Source organism: Anolis sagrei, chromosome 8, assembly GCF_037176765.1.
Source record: "Anolis sagrei isolate rAnoSag1 chromosome 8, rAnoSag1.mat, whole genome shotgun sequence".
Classification (NCBI taxonomy): Eukaryota; Metazoa; Chordata; class Lepidosauria; order Squamata; family Dactyloidae; genus Anolis; species Anolis sagrei.
Window position 1 is genome coordinate 28,531,316 of NC_090028.1, and position 20,366 is coordinate 28,551,681.

Sequence of the window (20,366 nt, forward strand, 5' to 3'; positions counted from 1 at the left end):
CTTTCCTTCCTCCCTTCTCCTCAGACCCATGTCACCTCTCTTTCTCAGTGAAGTCACAGAGGGCCACTTTACCTAGCAACAGCCAATCCAGTGATGTTACAGAGGGCCACTTCACCTTGCAACAGCCTTTGGGGTACCAACAGACAGACAAACATGCAGACTTTGACTTTTATAGATACAGATAAAATTAATTAGATAGAACAAAGGACTTCGCTGAATTCTAATAGGTGGATTCTAGCTTTCTGTGCCAGAAGGTGTAGCAATAGCTTCCCACTTAAAGGTGGGGTCATTGGTAGCTAGTGGTCTGGGTGGCTCCCTCTCCCCTCCAGTATTGTCTTCAAAGGCCTTCCCCTCTCCTTTGCTTCAGCATGGTTTTGCTCAGACAACAATCAATCTCTTTGGAACCGTGGGAAGCAGCTGTCAGTTGGGGACCTTCCCAGTTGCCAGCCTCTCCATGGAAGACTCCAGATGCCCTGCCAAGGCAGAGGACCCATCCCTCTTTGCAAAGGCAATTAGGTGCATTGCAATGGGAAAGGGTTACTTAGAGTCAGGGGGAATGACTCACCTTTTCCCCCAAGGCCTAGGCTTCCATTTGAAAGCCTTACATTGAATTTTCTCTTGGCTTCACTTCCCTGTAATTGGACCTTCACAGGGATTTGCCCCTTTGCTTCCTGGGTCTGTCCCCAGGCAGGCTTACCTGGCAAGGTACCTTTTCCAGGGGTTTGTATGATTTCAGGTTCTTGCAAAAGAGTCCCTCCTCCCCTTTTATTTTGCAAAGCATCATTATAAATTACGGCTGCGGTGCCTGCTACTTCCTGGCTGCTGTAAGACTCAAACTTTGGGGCTTGTCTGGGCAGGAGGGAGAGGGTTGAGTGTCCCGTGGGGCTCTCCCTTCCCTTTAACAGGAGTGGAACCAAAAGCCCTTCAAGGGTGTGTTGTCGAAGGCTTCCATGGCCGGAATCACTGGGTTGCTATGAGTTTTCCAGGCTTTATGGCCATGAAAATGAACAAAATCTGGCTACTAGTATTTTAAAGAAACTAAAATCAGGACAATAAATAAGGAGCAACACTCACAAGACAGGGACATTTCAGACAGGAAACAATCAGGGAATATTGTGTCCAATTCTGGGCACCACAATTGAAGAGAGATATTGACAAGCTGGAATGTGTCCAGAGGAGAATGACTAAAATGATCAAGGGTCTGGAGAACAAACCCTATGAGGAGTGGCTTAAAGAACTGAGCATGTTCTGCCTGAAGAAGAGAAGGCTAAGAGGAGACATGATAGCCATGTATAAATATATCAGAGCAAATCATAGGGAGGAGGAGGCAAACTTGTTTTCTGCTTCCCTGGAGACTAGGACGCGGAACAATGACTTCAAATTACAAGAAACGAGATTCCAGCTGAACATTAGGAAGAACTTCCTGACTGTGAGAGCTGTTCAGCAGTGGAACTCTCTGCTTCAGAGTGTGGTAGAGGCTCCTTCTTTGGAAGTTTTTAAACAGGCTGGATGGCCATCTGTGGGGGGTGCTTTGAATGAAATTTTTCTGCTTCTTGGTAGGAGGTTGGACTAGATGGCCCATGAGGTCTCATCCAACTCTATGATTCTATGATTCTAGGGCCCGCTAACATTTTCCAACCAAAGATTCCCTCAGGCAGGAAACAGCCAGACCTTAAAGTTGCAAGGCTATTCAGTGCTAATGAAAGTGGACAGTTACAACATTCACATTTGCCTCAAACAGACAAGAGTTCTTTCTCCCACTCTAATCATTATTCCACAGATATATAAACCCCATTTTCCTAGTTTCCAACAGACCTCACAACCTCTGAGGATGCCTGCCATAGATGCAGGCGAAATGTCAGGAGAGAATGCTCCTAGAACATGGCCAGACAGCCCGAAAAACCTACAACAACCCAGTGATTCCGGCCATGGAAACCTTCAACAATACAGTGTACTTTTGGCCACTGCGCATTACTTTCGGCAGCAAATACTTTTTTTGCTTTCAGGGATTTGAAAATGGAGATGCACATGTGATTCAATGGCACATTAGACCAGTCAATATGGTCATTTGTGTTATCTGCTACTTGAATGTATACCCTGTCTTTCTCTCCAAGCCCTTTTGGGGCGGGTAACTGTGAGCAAGTGCCAACTGGCTTGTAATTGCATTTGAGAGTCTTTTGAGCACCCACGGGACAGAGCAGCTGGATCAATGGCTTGTACTTGGTAAAGCCTGGGGTCCTGGGCAATCAATCACTTTGGATTGCAAGCCAAGGTGACTCTGAGGTTATTTCTGCAGTCACTGGCCACATGATTGCTTTGGAGGCTTGGAAAATGCGACCAATGCTCCTATAATCTGTGTTCTATGGGGTTGACACTGCCTCTAACTAAGCCTCCGGGGGCAAGAACGGCAGCATCCTGTGGTTTCTATGGGAGTTGGAAGGTCTGCGCTGGTGGGAGGGGTCATTCATTGCACAAAGCACATTGGAAGTGGTGCTGAAAACATGGCAGCTCATCTCTTTGACCTTGGCTCTTCTCTCCATTTCTTTTTGCTACAGTAAAGCAGAGCAGATGCCATTAGTTTTGGATAAGGGTCAGCATTTCTGTGTTGCACTTCAGAACAGGAATACCCTCTGGCTTTAAACACCACACGTTGAATAGAAAAAAAGCAATCCTTTTATTGAAGATAAGTAAAAAGCAGCAAAGTAAAAAAGCACTTTAAAGAAATAGGTAAATCCAATTAGGTAAGAAGATAAGCAGGAACAAATTAGTCCAAGTTAGAGTTCAGAAACGTCCATAAAAGCAAAGTCCACACATTTCCAATACAATCCAAAAATCAGGAATACATTGATCCAAGGCTTGGGTTAGCAATCATGAAAGATAGGAATCCAAAACCATGAACGAGAAATATCTTAGCATGAAACTTCAAAGCAAGGTTTCTATAAAACAAGGACGAGAACTTGGCATGATTCTAAACGATGCTTCATCTGACTACAAATCCCAAACTTGAGACTTTTATCTCCTCGTTATCTAGGTCACTAGTGGTCAGAAATTGGTTTCTCTTTAGTTGAGACTTTGTTATTGTTTTCTGCCAAAGCCTGGCAGATCGCCTAAGCCTTTGCACAGCCCTCCTGTTTTGGCTCAACTCTTCTCGTCTATCTCTTGGCTTGTTATCGATTTGCTCATTGATTTCGGCAGGTGCATCTCCACACCCCTCAGGGACATTCTCATGGGAAACTACAGGGATCTCCTGGTCATTCTCTGCATCAGTTTCACTGACCAAACCATTGCCATCTTGAAACACATCTTGAACGTCGAGTTAAAAACATATTAATATACACATTAAAATCACATAATCCAAAAATCATAGTCCAAGGCCATTCCAATATCAAATATCAATTGCACATAATCCCTGTTCATTCCTTGTATTGGTAACTGCCCAAAGGCTTGGTCCCAAAGCCATGTTTTTACTTGCTTTCTGAAGGTCAGGAGGGAGGGAGTTGACCTGATTTCACTGGGGAAGGAGTTCCATAGTCAAGGGGCCACCACTGAGAAGGCCCTGTCTCTCGTCCCCACCAGTTGTGCCCGTGAAAGAGGTGGGACTGAGGGCAGGGCCTCCCCGAATGATCTTAACCTCCAAAATGGTTCATAGAGGAAGATACATTCAGACTAGTAAACTGGGCTGGAATCGCTTGGGGCTTTATAGACTAAATCCAGCACTTTGAATTCTGCTTGGTAGCAGACTGGCAGCCAGTGGAGCTGGCGTAACAGCAGGGTTGTGTGCATCCTATACCCTGCTCTGGTGAGCAATTCGGCTGTTGCCCGTTGGACCAATTGAAGCTTCCAAACAGTCTTCAAAGGCAACCCCACGTAGAGTGCATTGCAGTAGTCTATTCGGGATGTATCCACAAATGCAAAGCAATAGCATTATGAAAGTATGACTAAATAATGAAAATGGTTTACTGATGGATCACAATGATGAAGTGCCATTGTATGCTCTGTGTGTCCCATTGCAGATACTCTCTAACACACAGCATGACTGTTTCATATTCCAAACCTGTCTCCTTTCCCCTTCTTTCTTTATTGCAGGAGACATGGTCTTCCTGCATCGAGAGGACCTGATCCACGCCTTCCTGCGAGGAGCAAAGGACCCTGAAGCCGCCCTCCGAGCCAGCAGCCTCTCCAATCTGGGGGAGCTGTGCCAGATCCTCCGTTTCCAGCTGGGATCGGTAGTCCATGAGGTATGGCCCTTTTTTGTATGGGAATGTACACACCCTTCTCTTTCTCTTGTCCATTTCAACACTTTTTGAAGTGGATCAGGTAGAAGCACTGTGCATAGATGGGGTTCCACAATGAAGGCCTGGGTCCCTGCCTGCCCTGAGGGGGACCAATGGCATGAGGGACAAATTCCTCCTCAAAAACCCAGGCCTAAGGACCATGCCAATACTCTATCATTTTGATCTGTATCCAACCAAAAATGGGAACTGAGGGCAGCCAAAATTATGTTCTACCTTCATCCATTTGGGGTGTGCCTTTGAGGCCACTTTCTTGCAATCTGTGCTCCTGAAATCAGAGTGAGGTTCGGGTTCCAGAGCCACAAGGGGATGTGCTATGCTAATAATATAATATAATGTAATGTAATATAATATATTGTATATCCATAGAATATTTATAATATTATAATGTAATACAATATAATAATACTACTTATATGATATTATACATTTTATATTACATGTAATATTACTAATAATATTACAATATAATGGTATAGTACAATATAGTAATATATAATACTGATATTGTACTATGCTAATAATATAATAGATTGTATTGTATATATATCTTGTAAGCCGCTCTGAGTCCCCTTCGGGATGAGAAGGGCAGCATTTGAATGGCGTAAATAAATAAATGTGTACCCATTGGACATATTGCGTGACTGCACCAACTGCTCTAGTTGTCTTTCAGGTTTTAGGTTCCATTTTCCCAGCTTCACCTGGATTTCCACTCCTGTCTTTCTTAGAATTGTAGAATCACAGAGTTGTAAGAGAGATCCAGAGGTCATCCAGTCCAATCTCCTTCTGCTGATTTGGCATTAGTTTTTTCCCCTCTCCATGGAATGACTCTCAACTTCCATATGTTTGGCCCCCAAATCTGCCCTTGAATATATGCATTAATATATATCAGGCATGGGCCAACTTCAGTCCTCTTGGGTGTTTTGGACTCCAACTCCCACAATTCTTAATAGCCTACTGTCCGAACGTATTCTCCCCTATGAATCATCAACGCTGTTAAGATTTCTGGTGGGGCCCTGCTCTCGGTCCTGCCACTTTTGCAATTGTGTCTGGTGGGAACGAGAGACAGGGCCTTCTCTGTGGTGGCCCCCCGGCTATGGAACTCCCTCCCAAATGAGATTAGATCTGCCCCCTCCCCCCTAACCTTCAGGAAGCTAGTGAAATCTTGGCTATGGAACGAGGCCTTCCCAGAATAATGACCGAGCCCGACAATTGAACAAAGTTATTGACCACATGTGGACTGAGTTCGAACATGATTTTACTGTTGGCGAATTGGCTTATATGTATATTATGTATTTTATTCTATATGTATTTAAATTTTTGTGTTGATATATGTTGTTTTAGACTGTATTGTAGCATTGAATCCTTGCTGTTAAGCGGTCTGAGTCCCTCTACGGAGGTTGAGAAGATCGGGGTGTAAAAGTTTTCAATAAATAAATACTGCCTGTTAGGAATTGTGGGGGTTGAAGTCCAACACAACCCGGAGGGACGGAGTTGGCCCATGCCTGGTGTACATGGTATTGATTGATGCCGTGAATTGATTTATACCCCATCTTTCTCCTGGTGTGAGCAGGCAGCTCTCAGTAAGAGTCAAAACTGGAGGCTTGGACCGGAGGAGTGAAGCTGCCATATGGAGATGTGGGCATCAAGGTTTCCTCTTTGGCCTTTGGCTCAAGGGCCTGATGTTCGTCTCCATCCTGCAAAGGCATGTTGTGGGCTTCAAGGCACACTTTCTTTCCCCTTTGAATGTGTATGGAGGAGGAGGAGGAGGAGGAGTCTTCATCAACTGCAGCAGGAGGCTAGTTGCCAGCTGAGTCAGCAAACACTGCTGCAATGGAGCTGCAGCAGAGGAAGAGATGTGCATGGCATGGCAATGCCCTTCAGCTCCAGGAAAAGTGTAGCGGAGGGTCTCTTCTCTGCCTTTACTCACTGCCAAGCCTTTAATTGGGGCACAGTAAAAACCATTCTGAGAGAAATTCCATTATTCAGATGGGATGTAAGCCTTCCAGGAAAACCAGGGTACCTCCTGCCTTTGCCTGCCAATCTCTATAAAACAAAAGTTGATCCATGTTGCGGCTGATTTTGTCCATTGTTCTCTGAAAGGAGTGGCCGGGGGGGGGGGGGGGCACTTCTGAATGTGTTTCTTATTTGTTCCTTAATTGATCATAGAACCCTAGAGTCGGTAGAGACCTCAAGGGCCATCTAGTCCAACCCCCTCCTGCCAGGCAGGAGTAATAATAATAATAATAATAATAATAATAATAATAATAATAATAGGTTGTTGTAGGTTTTTTCGGGCTATATGGCCATGGTCTAGAGGCATTGTCTCCTGGCGTTTCGCCTGCATCTATGGCAAGCATCCTCAGAGGTAGTGAGGATGCTTGCCATAATAATAATGATAATGATAATAATAATCATTATTATTATTATTATTTGAGGAAAAACAAGAGGAAAAACTCAGCTGTTATCAGGACCTCAAAATGGAATTGCAAAGATTCTGGCATAAACCAGTACAGGTGGTCCCAGTGGTCATCGCCACACTGGGTACCCTGCCTAAAGATCTCAGCAGGCATTTGGAAACAATAAACATTGACAAAATCATGATCTGTCAACTACAAAAGGCCACCTGATTTGGATCTGCACACATCATTTGAAAATACATCACACAGTCCTAGACGCTTGGGAAGTGTTCGACTTGTGATTTTGTAATACAAAATCCAGCATATAGATCTCATTTGCTGTGACATACTGTGTTTTTGTGTCATTAAAATTATTATTATTATTATTATTATTATTATTATTATTATTATAAATGTATTACCCACCTCTCCCTGTGACTCAATCCCTTGAGACAAGCAAACTATAACATAATAATAATAATAATAATAATAATACTTGGGGCTTCCGAATTCAGACAGAGTTTTGGAGCACAATACTCCTGACCTCACGATCGTTTTAAAATCAAAGTATGGATTGTCGATGTTGCAATCCCAGGTGACAGCAAGATTGAAGAGAAATTACTGGAAAAGCTGACACGATATGAGGATTTAAAGATCGAACTGCAAAGACTCTGGCACAAGCCAGTCAAGGTGGTCCCAGTGGTGATCGGCACACTGGGTGCAGTGCCTAAAGACCTTGGCCTGCACTTAAACACAATTGGCAAAATGACAAAATTACCATCTGCCAGCTGCAGAAGGCCACCTTACTGGGATCTGCACGCATTATTTGCCGATACATCACACAATCCTAGACACTTGGGAAGTGTCCGACGTGTGATCCAATTCAACAGCCAGCACAGTGTCTGCTGTGGACTCATCTTCTTGCATTTCAAATAATAATAATAATAATAATAATAATAATAATAATAATAACAATGATAATCTTTATTTTTAGACCACCCTATCTCCCCCGGGGGACTCAGAACGGTATGTTGAAATTATTTGTTCTACCAGATGCACACAGACTTTCTTTTTTACAGCCAGTGTTCCCAAAGCAGTTCCTTTGCATCCATCGGTTGCGACATGGACTTCCATGGGGTACGTGAGCCATGTTGGGGCTTTTGAAGCCTTCCAGGTCTCCACTATCCCGGCCATAAACCTAGAGACCATGACGCACCTCAGGACCAGGTATTCTGCTTACAGCCAGGGGCTTCTTCACCTTCTCCCTGTCTTTGGTGCAGGTGACTTCGTGCTTGACGGCCATTGTGAAAACTGACCGTGAGGCGGAGGTGCGGAGGGCCGCTGTCCATGTGGTGGTGCTTCTGCTTCGAGGGCTCAGCGAGGAAGCCCTGGAGGTGAGGAGGAGGCGGCCCCTTCGTGGTATTTCTCTTATGCCCCCTTCTATCTGTGTCTTATTTGTCTTTAAGTTGAGCCTGATGCTTGTTGGGGAGTGGGCTTATTAACAAAAGACCCTCCTCATAAATGCACAGCAGAGGAAATTAGCAGCAGCAGCAGCGTGACCCAGCACCTGTAGCCAAAAGTGATGAAAAGAACAAAAACACACAGACCAATGTTATCTTTTCCATAGGAGGCTTTTCCTTATAGCAAAATTATATGGTTGCACAGTTCATAAGAACAAGGTTTCCATAACACAAATAAACTTCTTTCCACTTCCTTCTTTGCTTCCATGCTGGGCTTCTTTCTTATGCAGGTAAACAGCTATTTACTGTAGAACAAGGTTTCCATAACACAAATAAACTTCAACCATCACACTGCAGCTTCACACACAAGGCCTTCTCATACTGAGGCTTACCTCACACAGAGGCTTCTCTCACAGATTAAGGCCTACCTCACACTGAGGCCTTCTCACAGACTGAGCCCTTTCTCCCACTGAGGCAAACTAACACAGGGGCCTACTAAACTAGAACGAAAACACACAGACCAATGTTATGTCTTCCATAGGAGGCTTTTCTTTGTAGCAAAATAATATGGTTGCACTATTTACAAGAACAAGGTTTCCATAACACAAATAAAGTTCTTTATACTTCCTTCTTTGGTTCCATGCTGGGCTTCTTTCTCATGCAGATACATAGCTTTGCTTTCACAGCACCTCTTAGCACACACAGGAGCTTCACACAGTAGCTTTTACAAACAGCAATCCTCACATACGATGGCCTTCAACCTGGGGCTTCTCTCATCAAAGCATCTCACACCAGGCCTACTAACACTGAGGCCTACCTCACATTGAGGCCTTTCTCCCTCTGAGACAAAATAACACTGAGCCTTCTCATACTGAGGCTTACTAACACACCGAGGCCCTTCTCCCACCGAGACCTCTCACAGATTGGAGGCAATTAAGCTACAGGCACACCTGCTTTCCTCACACAGAGGCTCCTCTCACAGACTAAGGCCTACCTCACACTCTGAGGCCTTCTCACAGACTGAGGCAAACTGACACAGAAGCCTACTAAACTACAGGCACACCTGCTTATATTGAACTGCAGCTTTTGTTGAGTCATTGCATCCATTTAACCTTTTCAGTGCTCAATTCTCATTTTTGTAACTAAAAATACATTATGTTTTAAATATTTCTGACAATGCTCTCTGCATAGAGCCAGTGATCTATGCCACCTGAGACATACAAGGACTCTCTGCAGGTGCCAACCACATAAAAGAAATTGCATACATCACCTTTAGGACTTTGACTCCCACAATCCCCCAAAGAGAATGGTTGATTTCAGCTGCTTAAGGGAAAAGGAAGGGGCCTGAGGTTGTTAGGAATGATGGGAGTTGAAGTCCAAAACACCTGGAGGGCTGAAGTTTGCCTGTGTCTGCTGTAACGCCAACTTTAATCAAAGGGTTTTCTCAGCCAGATTCGTTCAGAGGGCTTTTGCCTTTGCATTCCTTTGAGGCTGAGAGAGTGTGACTCACCCAATGGGTTTCCATAGCCGAGCAGGCCCGATGTTGTAATCTCTGGCTGTCTGCCAAGCAATACTGAACTAAACATAATTAAATTGGCTGCTACACCTACTGTGATATTGACCATTTCATTCTTGCACTGCCATATTTGGGCAGCAAATGACTCTCTATATGTGTGTGTGTGTGTGTGAAACTATAAATGTTGTAAATAAATAAATATTTCCCTGTGCAATCTACTGCTGTCTGCACAGGCTGCGTCGGAAACATTCATGGGATGCAATTGGAGGATGCAGTGCTCTTTCGAAGTATTTTTCCTGCTGCACTCAGATTCCTCTGTAATTGCATATTGTGGAGTCCCAGGATTTGTCGGGTCGGCGAGGACATTGCCATCCAATAGGAATCCTGGTCCCACCCCATGAAATGTTCCTTTCCATAAAATTATCAGCACTGCAGTCACTTGAAACTTCATCTGAGCATTTACATAGAGGGTTTAGCCATCCAAAGCAAGGCAAATGGAAGAGTCCTCAATATCGACCATTTCCGAGGCACCACTTTCTGCATTGTTAGAAATTTATAGGCTGAGGATACATTTGTTTTGCAGGGAGGAAGGATTCCTATTTCTGCCTGTAGGAATTCAACCCCACACTGCCCAAGTCTCAAGTCCTCAACAAGGAGCAGTTAGTTAGTTTAGTTTAGTATAGGCTAGTGTTTCTCAATCTTCCTAATGCCGCAGCCCTTTAAGACAGATCCTCATGTTATGGAGACCCCCAACCATAAAATTATTTTATTGCTACTTCATAACTGTAATTTTGCTGCTATTATGAATCGTAATATAAATATCTGATTTACAGGATATATTTTCATTCACGGGACCAAATTGGGCACAGATACCCAATACGCCCAAATTTGAATTCTGGTGGGGTTGGGGGGATTGATTTTGTCATTTGGGAGTTGTAGTTGCTGGGATTTATAGTTCACCTACAATTAAAGAGCATTCTGGACTCCACCAATGATTGAATTGAACCAACCTTGGCACACAGAACTCCCATGACCTATAGCAAAAAGGGGTTTGGTGGGCATTTTATTTATTAACTTATTTACTTACAGTGTTTATATTCCATCCTTCTCACCCCACAGGGGACTCAGGGTGGATTACAATGCACATATACATGACAAACATTCAATGCCAGTTAGACATATAACATATATAGAGAGACACAGAGGAAACTTAACATGAGGGTATGCTCGATTCCAGCCACAGGGGGAGCTGCCACTTCACTGTCCATTGTGTCCATTGCGTACTTTGATGGAGTACTTCCTCATTCTTTATGTCAGAGAGATGTAGTGGTTTGTTTTCCCCTCTCTTTGAAACCTTAGAAAAGATGGGTGTTAGAGTAGCTCAGACCCACTTCTTTACCAGGAAGAAATGTAGTTAGTTCTTTATAATTGTAAATAAAACTTTTGTGATTTATTTATTTTTTTTGCATCCTAAGCTCTAAATTCTTTGTTGTCACATCACATGGCACCTCACGCTTTGCTAGGGTGGCAGAGAATGCTGCAAGCTCCATGAAACTATAAATCCCAGTACCCCTTAAAATGGAGACGCAGCATATGTTGCATGAAAGAGACATTAAAATCCAGAAATGGAGGGAGAACCGGGAGGGGGTATGTGTGTTGTATTGTTGTTGTTCTTTGCCCTGAGGCTGAGAGAGTCACACTCTCTCAGCCTCAGAGGACGGCTGCAATGACAAGGCAAGCCTGAACAAATCTTGCCAGGAAAGTCCCAGGAACAACAAACTTTCCCTCAAACCTTGATAGTAAAAGGTTGTCTTTTATCACCTTTGATTGACACCCATGTAGAGATCCAAAGAGAGAACCGGCTGGGAGATGTAGGGCTTGATTTGCAATACAAATTAAAACAAAATGCAGTTCAAAGAGTGGATAATACAGAAGGGGTTTTTTAAAAGTGAGAATTACTGCCTTAAAACAGAGAAGTGCTGAGAAAATGTTGCCAGGAGAACCTGGATGGCAAGGTTCATCTGAGAGCTTAGAAACGCTTCTTTGTTGGGCAACAGCACTCTGCCTTCCAAAAAACAGGGACTTTTCCCAACCTCTGGGTCCTGTGTTTTGTTTTGTTTTTTTTTCATGTCAGAAGCAACTTGAGAAACTGCAAGTTGCTTCTGGTGTGAGAGAATTGGCCGTCAGCAAGGACATTGCCCAGGGGACATTACCCAGATGTTTTGATGTTTTACCATCCTTGTGGGAGGCTTTTCTCAGGTCCCCACATGGGGAGCTGGAACTGACAGGGAGCTCAACCTGCTCTCCCCGGATTCAAACCTATTGGTCAGCAGTCCTGCTGGCACAAGGGTTTAACCCTTTGTGCCACCTGTTGGGGACTTTTCTTTGATTCTGAGGGAGAAGGAGGACAGGTGGATGAAGAAGCAGCATTTGGGGATTTGGGGCTAAGTCACGCTGACACCCTAGCGACATCTGTGCTGGGAGCTCAGGGCTATGAATTAGCAGCAAAGTCAGTGCTGACAACAACTGACCTACTTCAGAGGAGTTCCTGTTCCTGTTCCTGCGTCGGTCCTTGCTGAAGCTATTAACATTTGTTTTTGCAACCTGTAAGCCTGTTTATCAAAGACTCTAGTTCAGCGTGTCTCAACCTAGGGATTGGGGCCCCTGGGGGGGGTCACAAGGGGGAGTCAGAGTGGTCGCCAAAGACCATCAGAAAACACGGTATTTTCTGTTGGTCATGGGGGTTCTGTTTGGGAAGTTTGGCCCAATTCTCTCGTTGGTGGGGTTCAGAACGCTCTTTGATTGCAGGTGAACTTTAAATACCTCCTCTCGGTCCCATTACCGTCTCAAGCGCGGTTGGTGGGGACGAGAGAGAGGGCCTTCTCAGTTGTGGCTCCCTGTCTCTGGAACGCCCTTCCAAGGGAAATAAGACAGGCCCCATCCCTCCCCTCCTTTCGTAAGAGCTTGAAGACCTGGTGGTTTCAACAAGCCTTTGAAAATGACCAGTTCTAACTCAGCCCTATACATTGTCGAATACGGCCTTATTCTTCCTACCAATTACCCAGACCATTTCCTCTGATCAGCCACAGACCCATACCTAATATTATTGTTGCCTGCCATAGCATTGCACTTAATTCCCTGGCCCCCTAGAATTTTTGGACTTGCACAAATCTTGGCCCAGCCTTTAAAATTTTTAAATTGTCTTGAACAGGCAGGATTACTTTTAATATATGTGTCTTATGGCAACAATTTTTATGCTTATATGTTGTTTTGTTAATCTTATGGTTATGTTGTTTTTTACTTTGTATGTTTTGTGATGTTACCTTGGGAACCGCTCTGAGTCCCCTGGGGGAGATGGAGCGGTATATAAATAATAATAATAATAATAATAATAATAATAATAATAATAATAACAACTCCCAAATGTCAAGGTCTATTTTTCCCAAACTCCACCAGTGTCCACATTGGGCATACTGAGTATTTGTGCCAAGTGTGGTCCAGATCCATCATTGTTTGTGTCCACAGTGCTCTTTGGATGTAGGTGAACTACAACTGCAAAACTCAAGGTTCACTAAACTGTTCCAGTATATTCTGTTGGTCATGGCAGTTCTGTGTGCCAAGTATGGTTTAATTCAGTCATTGGTGAAGGTAAGAGTGCTCTTTGATTGTAGGTGAACAATAATTCCAGCAATTACAACTCCCAAATGATAAAATCAATCCCCCTCAACCCCACCAGTATTCAGATTTGGCCGTATTGGGAGTTTGGTCCAGTGAATGAAAATCCATCCTGCCTATCAGATATTTACATTATGATTCATAACAGTAGCAAAATGACAGTTATGAAGTAGCAACGAAAATAATGTGATGGTTGGGTTTCACCACAACATGAGGAACTGTACTAAGGGGTCGCAGCATTAGGAAGGTTGAGAAACACTGCTCTAGTTTCTGTCTGATGTGAAGACTTTTGTTCAACGTTTGTTTGAAGACCATGCATGACCATCAGGACTGTATTTTCTGCTTCACTTATTGCATTATTTTGGCTGAAATAAAGCCTTTTATTATGTCTAAGTCTGTTTCTGGTGAAAAACTGCACAGGTCCTGCTTTGCATTCAGGTTACGACCCACAATTCCTCTCTCTCTCTCAACTGCAGGTCCTCAGGGATGTCGTGCTGGGCCTCTACCGCCTGCTGAAGTCCGTGTTGAGGCACGAGGAGGACGGGGCCACAGTGCTGCAGGCCCAGCTGGCCTTGGAGGAGCTGGACGGCATCATGAGGCGGCTCCTCTTCCCGCCTCAGGTCCTGGAGAAGAAGATCCAGGTCCTTCCATAGAGCCAGTAGAAGAGCCTCAGAAGCCAGTGCCACTCATGAAAGGGGTATGGCGGGACTTTCTGTGGGCAGAGACCCCCATTGCCTTCCAAAGACCCAACTCTGCCCCAAAGACAGCTCCTTGCATTGACCTCACTCTTTGGAAACGTAATCCCGGCATCAATCTGAGGGTCACCAGAGCCCTGTAAGAGATTCTTCCTTTCCAGTGATGCTCGTAATGTCCTTTCCATCAGTAGTGTCCCTCCACAGGCTGCATTGATTGAAACTGCAGCATCGAACACTTCTGCGCTGCAGGGATGCAGCTGCTCCCAAAATCTGCCTGGAGCAGAAGCGGCCACTCAGTGTCCTCAGCTGACCAGCATTTCCTGCAAAAGGGATAGATCTTGTCCCTCCAGGACCCTGAAAGAAAAGGCAAGCCCTGGGCAAAACGGGGGCAGATATGGAGAAGGTAAAGGCTTGCAACTGGACTTCTTTTGGTTCAGTTCCAGAAGAAAACAAGGCTTCAGGAGAAGCCAAAGCCTGGGAAGAGAGTGGGCTCCTCCTCCTGCCATTATAGCCCCCTTTTCCTAGAAATCGAGGTGTCGTTGTGCCTTCAAGTTGTTTCCAACATAGGACAATCCTAAGGCCAATGCGTCCCAGGATTTCCTTAGCCAGGTGTGTTCAAAGGGGATTTGTATCCCTTCCTCTGAGGCTGCAACTCCACTGAGGTTTCCATGGTTGGTTGAGTCGTGGGGGTTTGCTCCCCTCCTCCAAATAAAACAAACCAAATGACCAGCCTGATTGTGCAGGAGACTTTTGGGAAGGGGGGGGGGCAGCTTTTAGTGCAAGACAGATCTGTAAGAGGGAACAAAGCCCTCTGCAGAGACAATGGCTGACGCTGCCCTGGTTGCATTCCTCTTGCCCTTGGAGAATGGCACTTTGTGGGAGAAGCAGAAACCGGATCATATGAAGTCTCTCCCCCCCCCCCCACCCCACACACACCCCATTGCCGTAGGTAAAGGTAAAGGTTTCCCCTGACATTAAATCCAGTCGTGTCCGACTCTGGGGTGTGGTGCTCATCTCCATTTCTAAGCCGAAGAGGCGGCATTGTCCATAGACACCTCCAAGGTCATGTGGCCAGCATGACTGCATGGAGCACCGTCACCTTCCCGCCAGAGCGGTACCTATTGATCTACTCACATTTGCATGTTTTTGAACTGCTAGGTTGGCAGAATCTGGGGCTGACAGTGGAAGCTTACGCCATTCCACAGATTCGAACCTGTGACCTTTCAGTCAACAAGTTTAGCAACTCAGTGGTTTAACCCACTATGCCACTGGGGTCTCCCCATTGCCATAGGTATTCCTAAATAGGCTCTAAATCAGTGTTTCTCAACCTGGAGGACAGGACCCCGGGGGAGGGGTCATGGGGGGGGGGGGGTTCAGGGGCTTGCCAAAGACCATTAGGAAACATATATTTCTGATGGTCATAGGAACCCCTTTGGTAGAGAAGGCTGAAGATCTCTCCGCCTGTCCTTCTTTTCCTTTTTGGAAACAGAGGGCAAATCCTCTCACTTAAACCCCTCCTTTGCTGTGATTGACCAGCCTCTCAGCCAAGGGAGGCGCTGTTTTTGAGACTCCAAGCAGGGAGGGGAGAGCAGGCGTGCTGAGTGCATGGCAGCATGGTGTGCAAGTTCGGGCGAGGGAAAGCATGCGAGGTTGGAGGGAGGCTCACACCAGCGAGTCCCTTCAAGACACAGATGTTCTGTGTGGCAAGTCTGGCCCAATTCTGTTGTTGGTGGGGTTCAGAATGTTCTTTGATTCTAAGGTGAACTATACATCCCAGCAACTACAACTCCCAAATGTCAAGGTCTATTTTCCCCAATCTCCATCAGTGTTCACATTTGGGCATATTGAAAATGCATGCCAAGTTTGGTCCAGAATCATCACTGTTTGAGTCTACAGTGTTCTCTGGATGTAGGTGAACTACAACTCCAAAACTTAAGGTCAATGCCCACCAAACCCTTCCGTTATTTTCTGATGGTCATGGGAGTTCTGCGTGCCAAGTTTGGTTCAATTCCATCGTTGGTGGAGTTCAGAATGCTCTTTGATTGAAGGTGTACTATAAATCCCAGCAACTACAACTCCCAAATGACAATATCAATCCTCCCCAACCCCACTAGCATTCAAATTTGGGCGTATCGGGTATTTGTGCCAAATTTGGTCCAGTGAATGAAAATACATCCTGCATATCAGATATTTACATCACAATTCAAACCAGTAGCAAAATTACCGTTATGAAGTAGCAACGAAAATAATTTTAGGGTTGGGGGTCACCACAAGATGGGGAACTATAATAAAGGGTTGTGGTTGAGAAGGTTGAGAAGGTTGAGAAGGTTGAGAACCACTGCTCTAAAGGAACCCCATTCTGCTCCCACCCCCTATGAAAGGGCCTAACCAGGACCATCTGCTCACCACTCCCTTCCTGCCTTTCTTTTGTGAGCCCCAAAAGGGTCCCATTCTCCCAAGATGACTCCTCCACGGACCCTGAAAAGAGCCCACCGGCCTCCAACTAGTGTCTTTTGTGGGGGGAGGGGGCAGGGGGAGAGGAATCATAAAAGCATGAGTCTCTCCAGAGAGAAAAAGTGGGCAATAATAATAATTACAAAAAGAAGAAGGTTGGAAGAGAACCCCAAGGCCATACAGTCCAACCTCCTCCTCTCATAAAGGAAGACACTATCCAAGCCCTCCTGACAGATGGCCATCCAGCTTCTCATAGAATCTTAGTTAAAGGTTTTCCTCTGACATTAAGTCCAGTCGTGTCCAACTCTGGGGGTTGGTGCTCATCTCCATTTCTAAGCCTCAGAGCCGGCATTGTCCATAGACACCTCCAAGGTCATATGGCCGGCATGACTGCATGGAACGCCATTACCTTCCCGCCAGAACAGTACCTAATGATCTACTCACATTTGCATGTTTTCAAACTGCTAGGTTAGCAGAAGTTAGGGCTGACCGTGGAAGCTCTCCCCGCTCCCCGGATTCGAACCTGCAACCTTTTGGTCAACAAGTTCAGCAGCTCAGCGGTTTAACCCGCTGCGCCACCGTGGGTCATAGAATTGGAAGCAACCTCAAGGGTCATCCAGTCCATCCTCCTCCTCTCATAAAGGAAGACATGATCCAAGCCCTCCCGACAGATAGCCATCCAGCCTCTCATAGAATCTTAGGGTCATAGTGTTGGAAGTGACCTCAAGGGTCATCCAGTCCAACCCCCTTCTGCCAGGCAAGAAAATACAATCCCTCCTTCACAGATGACCATATAGCCTCTGCTTACAAGCCTACAGAGAAGGAGACTCAATTGGATTCTGAATCCAAGAGTTGGAAGGGGCATCCAGAGGTCATCCAGTTCATCATGCTTCTGTTATGTAGGGAGATACAATCCAAGCCCCTCCAGACAGATGGACAGCATCTTTTATAATAATTATAATAATAATGATAATGATAATAATAACTTTATTTATACCTCGCTACCATCTCCCCAAGGGACTCGGTGCAGCTTACATGAGGCCGAGCCCAAAATACATCAACAGTAAAAGCAATAAGAAAAAAGTCAATACAACAGTTAAAATAAATCTCATAAACAAAAGTAAACAATAGACAGTATCAATAACATTATTAGAAACATTATTAGAAACAGAATCCTAGCGTTGGAGGAAACATAAGGGCCATCCAATCCAAACTCATTTTGCTATATAGGAAGACACAATCCAAGTTGTCTTGACAGATAGCCATCCAGCTTATGTTTAAAAACATTCAGAAAAGGAGACTCCAATAGACTTCTAGGCAGCTCATGAACAGGTGCATATCTGCCTTCCAGGATGTCAAGTCAAGGAGAACCCATTTGTGAAAACTCACAGCAACAAAAAGCCCACTCTATGGTTCAGATATGTGGGTGGCATCTTCACCATTTGGAACCATGGAGAAGAAGAACTCAACCAGTTCCTGGACCATGTCAACAGCATCCACACCAATTCACTATGGAAAGAGTAAAGGAAGGAAAACTGCGATTTCTAGATGTCCTAGTCATCCACAAACCCAGTCAAGAATTGGGCTACAGAGTTTACAGAAATCCTACACACAGGGATAAGAACTCCAACCATCACCCAAGTCACAAAAGAAGCACAATTAAAGCTCTGGAAGACTGTGCAAAAAGAATCTGCGAAGCCCACCTCCTTCAAGGTGAACTGAACCACCTCAACTGGGCTTTACAGGCTAATGGAGACTCCACCACAGACATCAGAAGAGCTGCAAGACCAAGAATAAGACACAAGAATCAAGACAAAGACCCACCAAGAGGAAAAGTGTTCTTGCCATACATCAAGGGAACCACTAACCACATAGGGAAGCTGATGAGGAAACACAACCTACAAACTATCTACAGACCCACCAAGAAAATCCAACAAATGCTATGTTCAGCAAAGGACAAGAGGGATCCTCTCACCTCTTCAGGAGCCTACCGTATACCATGCAACTGTGGACAAGTCTATAGAGGGACCACCAAATGCAGCAGCATTGCCCAGACATTAATTAAGTAACATGGAAGGCAGTGCAGACTAACTCAACCAGAGAAGTCAGCCATGGCAGAGCACCTGAACAACCAACCTAGACACAGTATATTATTTGAGAACACAGAAATGCTGGACCACTCTCACAACCACCATGTCAGGTTACACAGAGAAACCATTGAGATCCACAAGCAGGTAGACAATTTCAACAGAAAGGTGGAAACCATGAAAATTAACAAAATCTGGCTACCAATATTTAAAAAAAAACTTTAAAAATCAGGACAGTAAATAAAGAACAACACTCAAAACAGGGGAATTTCTGACAGGAATCAGTCAGGGCCAGCTAAAACCTCCCAACAAAGGATTTCCTCAGGCAGGAAGCAGTCAGGCTTTGAAGTTGCAAAGCCATTCAGTGCTAATCAACCTGGCCAATTGCAACATTCACACCTGCTTCAAGCAGACAAGAGTTCTTTCTTCCACCCTGGATGTCATTCCACAGGTATAGAAACCCCACTTGCCTAAGTAAATATAAAGGTTTTCCCTTGACATTAAGTCCAGTGGTGCCCGACTCTGGGGGTTGGTGTTTATCTCCATTTCTAAGTTGAAGAGCCGGTGTTGTCCGTAGACACCTCCAAGGTCATGTGGCCGGCATGACTGCATGGAGCGCCGTTACCTTTTCGCCAAAGTGGTACCTATTGATCTACTCACAATTGCATGTTTTTGAACTGCTAGGTTGGCAAAAGCTGGGGCTAACAGCGAGAGCTCACCTTGCTCCCCGGATTTGAATGGGTGACATTTCGGTCAGCAAGTTCCGCAGCTCAGCGGTTTAACCACTGGGGGCTTCTCTCCTTGGTGCCACTTGACTGGGTTTCCAACAAACCACACAACTTCTGAGTATGCCTGCCATAGATGTGGTTTTTTTTTTTTTTTGTCATATCAGGAGAGACTTGAGAAACTGCAAGTCGCTTCTGGTGTGAGAGAATCGGCCATCTGCAAGGACGTTGCCCAGGGGACGCCCGGATGTTTTGAAGTGTCACCATCCTTGTGGGAGGCTTCTCTCATGTCCCCGCATGAGGAGCTGGAGCTGATAGAGGGAACTCATCTGTGCTGACCCCAGATTCGAACCTTCAGTCCTGCCGGCACAGGGGTTTAACCCACTGCGTCACCGGGGGGCTCCACGACCTCCAGGTTGAGAAACACTGATTTAGAGCCTATGTAGGAATACCTGCGGCAATGGGGTGTGTCTGGAGGCTCCATAGATGCGGGTGGAATGTCAGGAGAGAATGCTACTGGAACATGGCCAGACATCCCAGAAAACTCACAGCAACCCTTTTGGGATTGCCGTCTATCTGCCCTCTGGGGGACCCTTTACCTGCCAAGTGCATGAATGGAAACCGAGCACCATGCTCGCCCCACAAAAGCCCCCCAAAGAAAAAGAAGAAAGCAGCCAGAGCATGAGTAAGTGCATGAGAAGGGAGTGAAGGGTGGGTTGCAAAGTGAGAAGAAGGTGGCAAAGGAATGGATGCCAGGGATAGATGTGCAGTCTGTGCATGGCTTGAGGTTGCTTTGCTGTTGGCTGACCGCCCATCTCTTCCTGGATTCCTTTGCAGAGGGAGAACACCCATTATTATTATTATTATTATTATTATTATTATTATTGACACAAAAGCACAGTATGTCACAGCAAACGAGATCTATATGCTGGATTTCGTATCACAATATCACAAGTCGAATAATAATAATAATAATAATAATAATTATTATTATTATTATTATTATTGTTATTATTATTTCCTTGCCTGTTTCTCCACTGAAGCTTTGTCTCTCTCTCTTCTT

The 20,366-nt window shown here is 45.1% G+C and overlaps 1 protein-coding gene across 1 annotated transcript in view; it reads left to right on the forward strand.

Annotated features, from left to right (window-relative positions):
- TANGO6 (transport and golgi organization 6 homolog) overlaps positions 1-14,766 on the forward strand; it is a 64,089-nt gene extending 49,323 nt beyond the window's left edge. The window contains exons 16-18 of the mRNA XM_060788006.2: positions 4,087-4,238; positions 7,972-8,085; positions 13,819-14,766. Of these exons, the coding sequence (XP_060643989.2) occupies positions 4,087-4,238; positions 7,972-8,085; positions 13,819-13,995 (443 nt within the window). The 3' untranslated portion in view covers positions 13,996-14,766. The remainder of the gene's footprint in view (positions 1-4,086; positions 4,239-7,971; positions 8,086-13,818) is intronic.
- The last annotated feature ends 5,600 nt before the right edge of the window (positions 14,767-20,366 follow it).